This window comes from Sinocyclocheilus rhinocerous, unplaced genomic scaffold (assembly GCF_001515625.1).
Source record: "Sinocyclocheilus rhinocerous isolate Xijiao unplaced genomic scaffold, SAMN03320098_v1.1 scaffold1295, whole genome shotgun sequence".
Lineage (NCBI taxonomy): Eukaryota > Metazoa > Chordata > Actinopteri > Cypriniformes > Cyprinidae > Sinocyclocheilus > Sinocyclocheilus rhinocerous.
In genome coordinates this window covers 1617980-1629907 of record NW_015660499.1, presented here as the reverse complement: position 1 = coordinate 1629907, position 11928 = coordinate 1617980, and the positions used below count along the sequence as shown (strand labels likewise).

The following is an 11928-nucleotide window of genomic DNA, read 5'->3' as shown; positions in this document are numbered from 1 at the left end:
TCGTTCTGTTTACCACTGTATATGTACACTCTGCCGGGCAAAAACACCTGAACGTGTGCTATATAGCGGTTCTGCTCTGAGTTCAGACAGAAGGATGTGCAGGGTTGTGCTGTGATGGGAATTCATCAAGTAAAGCAGTGAACAGATTTGTCAAGCAAAGTATAACTGTCTGGGACATTCAAGGAAAAACCCGCTTTGGATGTGAAATAGGAGCAAACTACAAGTACATGACAAAAGTTTACACTCTAAAAGATGCTGTGTTAAATACAACCCAGTGCTGGGTAAAATAGGGACAAACCCAGCAATTGGGTTGTTTTGACCCAGCGGTTGGGTTACTACCCAGAAGGTTGGGTTAAACATTTAACCCAATAGCTGGGTCAAAACAACCCAATTGCTGGGTTTGTCCTTATTTTACCCAGCACTGGGTTGTATTTAACCCAGCATTTTTTAGAGTGTACAGTTATTGGCTCACTGATTCTTGAGTAGGCTACTGGGACAAAACAGGTCACAACTTTTTTTCCCCCCAGTGTAACAATGTATTTTTCTTCATGTCAACACTGACAGATAAAAACATGTACTGTTAGGCCAAATACTTATAAATAACAAATCCAGCATTACACTTTAAGATTGAATTGATAATACAGGATGGTTTTAACCAGATTGTCGGTGCATCTGTTGACAGAAATTAGGCATCTGAGTGTTGAGACAACCATTTTGTTTTTGTATGTATCAATTGTTTTTCTGGTGTCGCTCGCAATTAACAGACCCACTTATACTAATGGCAGATCTAATTGTGGACCATTTTGTGCAGTAACTCAAGAATCAGTGCTGTGTTTTGCTACCACATGTTGCATTTGTATTGTAGCATCTGTCAAATTGTTGAACGTCTGAAATTTAAATGTCAAACCAGTAAGTGAAAACAAAACCACACACACAAAAAAACAATTTTTCCAAGCTTAGTAACCAATATAGCCTACAGCAATTCTGATTCCATTTTCCTAGAGACAAAACTACAGCCGCATCTGATATCATATCCCTACTAAAATATTTCCAAGTCTAATAGGTGATCACAAGGAAACTCTATCAATGACACACATATAAGAGATATCTCAGTTCACAGTGTTTCTGATGGAACAGTACCGGCCAACACCTAATGTGCAGCGCATCACTGATACCAATATTTTCCAGATTTTGTCTTCAAGTTCATTATTGCTCAAGTAATTCTACTAAACATACATAAAAGCACCAATTACTTCATTAAATCGAAACCTAAATTAAGTAAACCATTTATGAAAATGAGTTTACCAGGTTGGAGCACAAAATTCTCGGTGGTGCTTAATTCTAAGCAGCTCTCTTTTTAATTAAAGCCGTTCCTCAAAGTACATTTAATAGACCGTGGATAATCCACGGCCCTTTATATGTACCATTTCTACTCTGCATTAAGTTCTTCTTTTTTTTAAATTATGTTTATATAATATAATATAATATAATGCCTGTATTAACATATTAATAAAAATACACATTATTTTTTTAGTGATAAAAAGAAATATAGTATTATATTTCTTTAGCCAAAAATTTTTCAACATTTTTGCGGGACAATGTTGGTCATTTTTTGCATAGGAAAAAATATTCAGCTCTGACGTAAATAAGTACATAATTCTGTAGTTTGCCAAAATAAATCAAGATTGTTTTTTTTTTCTCTCTTTCTCTTCATGAACAATAAAAGAATATCAAAAGAGAATTGCTACAAAGAAAACAATGGCAGTAATTGCCAGTGAAGCATAAATGAACAAATCCTAGGACTAGATAGCAAGTCGATGGATAAACTATGTGAATTATTCATATTCAACATCTGATGGGCAATATTCCAACATTGAATAATACTGACCTTGCAGACATGAATACATTTTTTTTTCATTAACAAAATACATATCTACAAACATGTATAACAAATAAGCTTTGTATATTTAGATATGTACTATAGTGAGATCAATGCTTTGATATATAAAAAGGTGCACTTGTTTATATAATGTCATCTAGGAGATGTGGGTTGGCTACCCAGTCCAAAGTTCGTGGCTCAGAGGCTGCCATTATCATGCACATGAACTGCTTGCCGGTCCTTTTATCAATTGGATAAATAGTAGTGGGCGTGAACCTCCTGTTGTTCTCAACAAACTCACAGAGCTTTTGGTAGACATTGGGATGCTCGTGGCGAAGAAACACCCCACGTATCCTCAACTCTCGCTGAATGTTGATGAAGCAGATCTCCCGGGCTTTCCTTCCCTCCTCGCCTTCCTTATCAATGTCAGCCATACCTGGCGGTGGGGTCAGGATCAACGTCTCCATGTCGCTTTCCTTCCGATGGACCTTCTTTTCCGGGCTGTAGGAGGCAAGAGCAATCTTGGCAAATTTCCTGACGGTTGGGGCTTGGACCCTTGGCGATGGTCCGTCAGGCACTTGATCACCAACCGCAATGGATACATTCAAGAGAAAACATTCATTAGGGTCGTATTCCTTTCCCGCCTCTTGGAGCTCCTTGCAATATTCCCCAAGGTTATCCTTGAAGCTCTCCAGCTCACGGAGAGATAAGTATGTTGGCGACATGAGTAGACTTTCTAGTCCAAACTGAAGGAAATTTGTGGACGAACCTGGATTTGGAAAGCCCAAAAACAAGACTCCCCTGCCCCGAGACAGGTATCCTACTTTGGCTATACGGGAGAAAGCTTTATGGACCTCTGCGGTTTCTCGACAGTGCTTAATAACGTGGCGACACACACTACTGATTCGCCCATAGAGGCAGCTCTCCTTATGGATGTCCCAGTCTTCACGGCGACAGTTGCGAGAACAGTAGTAGGTATAGCAGCTGTGGCAGGACTTAAAGTAGAGGCAGGCGTTAAACAAGGTCTCAGTTCGACGGCATTTATTGTTTGAACACATCATAGTGTCGTCCTCATCGGGACTCTGGTCAGGGGAGCACTCTTCTGTACTTCTGAGGCCGTCACAACTCCCGTCAGTGTCTCTTAGTGTGTCAGGATCTATTTTTATTGAAGTCGGTTGTTTGTCAAGGGGAATGCCACTTTCAAATCCTGCCATCGAATCTTTCCTTGCTGAAGATACTGCTTCTTCTTCGTCAATTAGCTTTTTGAGTTGATCAAGCAAGTCTTCACTTGTCCTCCTGGCTGGAGGTTTGTAATCGATAACAAGGTCTGCTAGAAGCTCATCAAGCTGCTCTAAACTTTGCTGTAAAGATGTGCTGCTGTGCATTTTCTCTTTGGTAGATTCTCTAGAGTGGGATTTCGCTTCACGCTGATGGGCTTCTTGATTTGGGGCACTTTTTGAATCCAGCACATCCCAACTTGCAGAGCGTGCTTCTGATTTACTAAGATTGCTTGGTCTGATATCATTGTCTGTGATGGTAATCTCAGGTGTGACAAACCACAGTTTACTCGAAGAGCTCCTGGCCTCAGTTGGACTTTTGTCAATCAAAGAGTTTTCAGATAAGGACAGTGCAGCATAACGCCTTGGTGAGCTGGAAAGGTTGACAACCACAGGTTTTGGTCGTTCACTTGAAGTTTGTATCCCCTGACAAAGAAGATTCTCATCGCTTTTCCCTCGGGGTACGGGCTGTTCCCGCTCTACATGGGTATCAAGTATGTTATCCCAAGATCTTGAGTACGGTCTTGGGTCTGTTACGGTTCTTGCTGGCTCCATGCATGGGTTGGCATACCAAGTTGTGAGCTTTGGCTCTTGTCTAACTCTCGTGGGAGTAACCTGTGAGACATACGAGGAAGGGTAATGGCTAGAGTAGCCGGAGACCTCTGAGCCGTACCAGTCCTCTGATTGAGGCTGCACCACACGGGCATGTCGTCTTCCCTCTGTGTAATACGCCCTTGCAGGAATATGATGCTCCATTGGTGGCGTGTAGGGGTCAGCCATGTAGAAGATCCGAGGGGGCGCTGTTTGAATCTGATATGTCCTTGGGTCATCGCCATAGAAAGTCCTTGCTGGAGGTGTCTGAATTACATATGCCCCTGGCTCACTTGCAGCATAGGGTTTAGGGTACACAGGCTGTCCAGGGTAATGGTTGGGGTCGATTTCTGTGAAATATTGCCGGGAAGGTACAGTATGAACAATGTGAGTCCTTGGATCTTGTACATATTGTACTTTAGGTGAGTAGGGTTGGCTAGGAATGCTGTATCGGTCATCTTGATAAGTCCTTGATGGAGCTGAAGATCCATACTTCCCCAAATCCTCTGCATAGAAGAATTTAGTTGGCACGTTGGGGCTTGAATGAGCCCTTCGTTCCCGTCCATAGTGTTCCCTTGGCTCCCGTGGCGAGACCACCTTTTGCAAAGGGATCTCCATAGGTTGCATGTAGCTATTTGGCATACTTTGGGAATACTGGTACGCCTGCCTGTACTCTCCAGTGAAGGAGTCAGTGGGAGTCGGTGTCCTCGAAGCGGAGAAATGGCGAGGCACTGTCAGACTCCGACTGCCACTGCTGGGATACTTCTGCCAAGGTATGTCCACATGGGGTGTAGCTGCCTTTCGGCCTCCTTGCTGCACGGCCAACTCGTCTGGTTTGATGTCCACCCGGCACCGAACATGAGGACTAGTGGCAGGTTTCTCTGGCCTTCCTTCGTCAAAGCCTTCAGGCACATATACAGGGGAATACCTGCTTGTATCACTCCTCTGCGGCTGCAATTTGATGGGATGTACTTCGTTCACATGTGCCCGCGTGGCAGCGTAGGGAGACTCTCTTCTTGGGGAAACTTCTGGCCTTGGCTGAGTGTTTCGATGCGCCCTTTGAGCTTCCCGGCCCCTCCTTGCCACTGGAGGGGAAGCATCAAAAGATACAGGAGTTAGGCTGGTCTGAACCCGTGAGGCACTTCTAGATCTAGTCCTCCTCTTTTGTTCTGTCACAGCAATTTCACCAGACATCTCAGCAGTCATTGGCTGGGAGGTGAGACGGTAGCTAAATATGTCTGGGGAAGAAAACCGGTGGAGTCCATGCCCTTGTTGGCGACCTAAGGTGTTCCAGGCAACCTCTGGATTGGCCGCATACCTTTCAGCCCTTCGGTATGGGTACTCCATTGCTATTGTATGATATCGGGGTTTGTCCATAGACTCGGTGTCAAAGCTACGGCAGTGCCTCTTTTTGCTTTTGCTTTTTCGAGTGTTCTCCAGTTTGCTGATGGATGGGGAATCACATTGTTTTGAGGGATGACAGGCTTTGGAGTGGTTCGAGAGGGAATTCACTTTAACATCTTGATACACTGTTGATACTAGTATATCAGGTGGATGTGTGCGTGTCATCTTAATGAGACTCTTCTAATTTTCCCCATTAAATTTGTTTAGGTTAAGGTTCTCTGCAAGACATGAAGAAAACAACACAAGATTAGTATTGCATTGTACAAGTTGCATTCAAAACACCTGAAGAATAGGATCTATAATACTAAGTGTGAATGCTTACAGTGTTCTTGGGAACTGGCTGATTAAACATTAAAACACAACATTACTTGTAAATAGCCTGAATTTAATATTGTAAACAATAACGGCACAATATTCAGTATTCTACAGCCCCACATTTTTTATCATTATTTGATAAGCATTGCATATATAAGGTTACCTTGGTAAGTAACTCATCAAGCCAAGATTCAGTGCAAATGTATGTAGCAAATAAACCCAATTCTGATTCTGTAATGCTTCAACTGCATTGTGTTGTTCAGCAAAATATGTTGGCAGGATGTATGCAAGTAATTTGGAGGTGACTGCCAGAGGATGATGTTTCCCCTGGCAACAACATCATCTCATAACCATCATAGTACATACAGTGTGAGGGCTCAACAGAATTGCACTGCATCTCTAATACAAAAATCTTTCTTTTCACCTTTGAAATGTCTTGGAATGGTAAATCGATTAAGAACGCTTACGTAATTCTAAACATTTTTATCTCTTATGCTTAGCTTCAAATTAAACTTTCATCAGTTCAAATCTGCAGGTTGAAGGCAGGACAGAAATAGTGTCTTGAGTCTAAATTAGGCTCTCTGAAGGTTTTTCGACATCTTGTCATTCTCATAAACTTTATGCAAAACAGGTGCAATCATTTGTCATGAAGAACTGTATTGTACAAAGAGAACACAACTGAAATAATGCATGTAGTCATTAAAGATACAATCAAAGCAATGCTTTCAATGGAATATATGCACTACTAGCTTTTTTGAATTCACATTTAGTTCCAGCTCATGAACGTTTTTTCTTCTAAAAAGGAGATTAAATGGTTTTCAAGATCTCCTACACATTCCCTACAGCTAAGTTTATCCGACCGAGGAAAGCACATCTTGTTTCTATGACAGACATTATTGTAAAGTAGGAACTGACACTTCTACAAACATTACTCTCTCCAGACGCTGTTTACTCACAGAGCATTAGTCTGGCAGCTTTTAACATTGCCTCACACAATCGAGTAACTGTGTGCATATGGAACACCCACCGTCTACCAACATACGCACAGTGACTTGTGCAATGCAAGATATTTTCTTCTCCCTAACTAATTTGGAAATGCATCATTTGTTTAAAAAATGGTCAATTTGTTCAAGTCCAGGACAGGTAAAACTGCAGGAACAATGGCATAAGATTGTCTGAGATGATGACAAGGAAAGTGCTTTTGAAAATCCCATTTAAATGCAATATTATTATTCATGTTGGTTTCATATGTCCAAAAAAACACCTTCAAGACACACTAGTGCACACATCATTAACATTATTTAAAAAAAAGTTTATATATATATATATATATATATAATGAATTTTTATCATAAATGATGTACCCCAACATTTCAGAATTTTCCAGTCTCAGGGTGATGAAACCACATTTTGAAACTGAAGCCCCACAAAAACATCAAAAAGAATTGTAATTCTTAAACTGAAAAAAATATATATTCATCGTAGAAGAGGTGTATGGATTGTATTTAAATCTATTTTTGAATAAATTCATAAATCTGGGGGAATATGCATTGAGCTAAAAATAATGAACAACAAAGACAAACTGTTTGCAGAGCATAAAAGCTGTCATTATTATCAGTGATGACCTCAATCCTTTAACAGAGCTGATAGGACTATAAAGCTTCACATATTTCACACAATTACACAAGGAGGCACAGCTGAATGCAGCTCTATACAGCAGAATTTCCTCTTTGGCAAATGCAAGTCAAGTATTGGTTTTTAAATAAAGCTTATTGTACGTTATTTATTCTTTTAAATTCGATATATAAAGGAAAGCCATCAAGTCGTGACACTCAGAAATAGGTCATGTCAAATGAAATCACACAACACAATGATGAATCTAATCTGCATAAAATGTTCCATTATTATTTTTTTAAATGAATGAATCAATTAATGTATTATTCATGGATCTGGCTAATTTAAAATTGAATGCAGTTTTGTTTCAATTACTTATTCAGTATAATAATGAGAATATTAAATTGATCCAGATGGCAGAAGAGCCTTACAGTAAATATATACTGGCCTAATATGAAACTACTATAACTACAATAAACTGCAAGCATTCTCTTACAGTATAGAAGCAAAATTATATATTAAAGCAATAGTTCACCCAAAAATTAAAATTTGCTGTTAATTTATTCACCCTCAGGCCATGCGCAATGTAGAGGACTTTTTTTCTTCAGTAGAACAGTAAAGAAGATTTTTAGCTGAAACCGTGGTTCTTGGTGATTCATAAAATGCAGGTCAGTGGCTACCAGCACATTGTGCCTTCTAATGTTATATTGAGGTCCTATGAAATGAAATGACTGGTCTGTGCAAGAAACTGAATGTTATTTACAACATTATTACCTGGAATATAATTGTGCATATGTGATGTCATTGCATGATTATGTAAATGAACTGGTGAATCATTTATTTGAACCAGTTCATTTAAACAAACAGTCCGAAAGAACCAGTTTGTGGAAAACCATCACATTTGCCTGAAGCTATGTATTACAGGTAATATTGTAGTAATAATTCTCAGTTTCCTGCACAGACCGATCATTTCACTTTATAAGACCTCGGTATATTGAGCCATGGGTATTAATTTTGTCTTGCCTGTATGTGCTTTTTTTTACTCTCAAAGTGATGGTAGCCATTGACTTGCATTTTATGACATTTTTGGGTGAACTACCCCATTATTAAGTCCTGTTTTCTGAAAAAAAAAAATATAAAAATGAATGAGTTGATGCTTAAAACAAGAAGAAATATCTGTTTTCCCTTTTGAGTTCAGACCCCACTGGCAGATATTTTTCTTGTTTAAAGCATAAATGATCACTCTGAGTAATGCATAATGCAGTTTGAATTGAAATAGTTTTGCTATGAGGGTTAACAGGAGCATTTGTTCAGCATCTCACTGAAAAATCGCCAACTCCAGCAAATAAGGGCACTCAAAGGAGTCAAGACTTGGTAAAGCTCATCCGTGGCCTTTGACCTTGTCATCTGTAAAGTGTGTGAATGTGCCTGTAGTGTGCCGTCTCACTGCTGCTGATGCCAGCTGACCCTTTTAACCCAGCGCAGAGCTACAGATGGATGTGAATTATTGAACATGTGAGCCTCTTTACCACCACACATTTCCTCTATAGGTGCTTTTCTCTTTACTGTAGACACAATGCACTACATTAGAAAGATCTATCCTTTAAGCATCCATGAAATGCATGGAAATCTGTGGTTTATCCATGGAGTGACAGCCAGAACAAATATTCTGACAAACCAATGCCGCTCCCTAAAATGCAACCCAAAATATTCATTTCCATGACTAAAGACAACTTCATGTATGAAATGCATGCATACAACAGCCTATATAAACCTGCCTATATAAATATTAGCTTATATGGACAAGAGTTGATTTTTTTCCAGAAAATCTGACCTTTTGGATGAAGCAGTTCACATGCGCAGTGAACATAAATTTACTTGCATTTGATTAGGAACCTAGAAATCGAATGAATCTGCAATACAGTAATATACACTGCAAGTCCAATTCATAATTATTTATGATTAATATTCTGTAAACTAAAAAAAATGTCAAGAGTTACACTTTGGAATAGAAATGTAGTTTAAAAAAAAAGATTGCTCGTGCTACAGTCTTACAATGCTATCAGACATCAGTTTTAATGTAAAAAAAATTAATTAATCAATCCATTGTTTTTTTGTTGTTGTTTTTTTTGCTGTTGTCAATTGAAATAAAGCAGAAATAGATATTACACGAAAAAATTACTAAAACTGAAATATAAATAAATTAAAGCTAAATGGAAAATTAAAAAACAATCGATAAAATTACAAAAGCACAAAACAAAATTACTAAAATAATGAACTAATAATTAAATATTACAAAATTAAAAAGTTAAAGTAAAAAAAAGAAAAAAAAAGAAAATGTTAATGTTGCATTGGCAACTGAAATAAAACAAGTTTAAGTTGGAGTACTAAAATGACTAAAACTTAAAAATAAAGCTGAATATAAAATTTAAAAAAAAAACTCAAAAATGACAAATGCATATAACAAAATGACAAATAATTAACTAATATGAAATGAAAACTACACGCACACGCACACGCACACGCGTATATGTATGTGTATATATATATATATATATATATATATATATGTGCAAAATATTAATAAATAATATAATAGTAAAGAAATAATACTAAAATAACACTGGTAGACATGCAAAATCACAAAGCAGTCCAACTTAGGTTCAGTTTCAAGTTCTTTGAAATCACAAATGGAATCATTCTGCATGAGAAACAGATATTTCATGTGCACACACACTTTTTAAAATGTAAAGACGCAAATGAAAGTCAAGCTCTCTTGCTCAGACTTCTCAAGCCTTTTAACACACCATGTGATTATTTCTCGATGTGAATTCCTCAGACCCTTCTTATCAGACCCCTTCAGTCTTATCAATGGCAGTCGAGTCTCATAATGCAACCCATTAAACACTGCAGACTTGAATAGAACCTTTCCATGCCAATGCGGTCCATTCCTCGCTGAAGGCCCGTTGCTAATTTTGCATAATGAGCCTATTTGATACGGGGGACAATGGGAGGCTTGTGAAAGGCTTGGAAACAAAAAACTCCCAATCCTGCAGCCTGAGCTGCTAAACGAACGCTGCAGAGATGCAGATCTGTGACAGAAAAGCATCAGTGCCGATGTGGGAAAAGAAAACGATTATGGGGCGTACTGTAGCAGGGCTCTACTGCATAAATGGGCTGATCAGAGTCATGATCTGTGAAAAATCATTGATGACAGACTCCATCAAAACCAACGTCTGCTCTCTCCCGTATGAACATCTGTTCAGGCTGATCAGGCAACACCCTCGTCTCCACACACCCAGTACCTACCTGATGAACTTATGTTCATCTAACACAGAAAATACCTGCAGCAGAACTGAGTCACATTTATTCGGTATGAGTCAAAATTTGGGGTCAGAAGGATTATTTTTTTTATTTTTGAAAGAAGTCTCTTATGCACCCTATTTATTTGATTTAAAAAAATACAGTAAAATTGTGAAATATTATTAGAATTTAAAAATACTCTTAAAAACCCTTTTCAATTTGAATATATTTTAAAATATAATTTATTTTTGTGATTTAAATCAGAATTTTCAGCGTCATTACTGCAGTCTTCAGTGTCACATGATTAAGGTTGGGAATCGAAAATCTATTCCGATTCCAGAATCGGATACTTAAGGTCAGGAATCGGATACTTGTTGTCAAATTAAAATTTCGATTTTTTTTCCCCCCCTTCATCTGTGAGGTCATCATGTGTTGCGGACCTAGCGATCTGCCAGGACCTTGCTCGCTAATTTAAGCTTTCCAAAGTTTGGCTACATTTGCGATCAGAAGCCAAAAAAGCTAACGTTAAGTATAATATCTGTGATAGCTAAACATGTCGCAAGAGAGGTGTCACCACCAACATGACAAAGCACTTTAATTTAATAGATCGTTAAAGATCGCGAACACGATTCAAACACCAACGTGATTCTATTCCTAAATTACAATGATTCGTCTGTTTCATTCCTCAACCTTTGACGTGTGCGATCAATGTTGTGATCACTTGTTGGTTCATCCGTGCAGCGTACGATCACACCAGTGTGATTTGAACATTTAAATCTGCGTTCACGCTGCCGCTGACCTAAAGAGAGCAGCTGTCATCTGTCACAGTCTTCTCAACCGCACAGTATCATTATTTCTGTGTTACAAACATTCAAATCACAGAAGCACTGGGATAAAAGTTTGTAGTTCAGATATAAACTGTGTGTACGATGTGGAAGGTAGCGATTCAAATAGAGTAAATCACCTTTTGAAAGTAATTTGACACTTCAAATGAAGATTTATCGATGACATTGTTACGCCAGTAGGTGGCGAAAAGGGGCTGTTAAAATGTATTTGTCTTTGAATCATACAAGAGATTCGTTCAAGTACATCTTGAGTGAGTCATTTAAGCATTAATTCATAAATTACATGTGATTTTGTTTAGTTGTCTAATGTTTTTTCTTCAGAATCATGAGAACCACAACTTCCATTGGGGAAAAAAAAAAACAAAACAACTAAATTTATCCAGAATCATGCAGTTCTATTTAGCACACATTATTTTATTTTTTTAAATATTATAAATGTCTTCACTATCACTTTTGATCAATTTGATACATCATTGATTAATAAAAGTATTACTAAAAATCGTAACATTAAATCTAAGTATAAAATCTTAAGTATTAAATTATCATATTGATCTCAGACCTTTGAAAGGAAAAATTCTGGGTAATTATTGCCATAACATAATGTGATTTTTCTTAGGTTTATCCAACTTTTACATAAGTGATTTGAAACTGATTTTCCGTCTGAATTAAAAGAAAAAAAAAAAAAAAACCCCAAGCAGCA

General features: G+C 38.1%; 1 protein-coding gene across 2 annotated transcripts in view; it reads right to left on the bottom strand.

The window, feature by feature from the left end:
* Nucleotides 1-2013: 2013 nt before the first annotated feature.
* The window catches only part of ajm1 (apical junction component 1 homolog), a 50356-nt gene continuing 40441 nt past the window's right edge, over nt 2014-11928 (bottom strand). For both annotated transcript variants that reach the window (XM_016534291.1, XM_016534292.1), the window contains exon 2: nt 2014-5369. In XM_016534291.1, coding sequence (XP_016389777.1) covers nt 2023-5316 — 3294 coding nt within the window. In that variant the 5' untranslated portion in view covers nt 5317-5369 and the 3' untranslated portion in view covers nt 2014-2022. The remainder of the gene's footprint in view (nt 5370-11928) is intronic.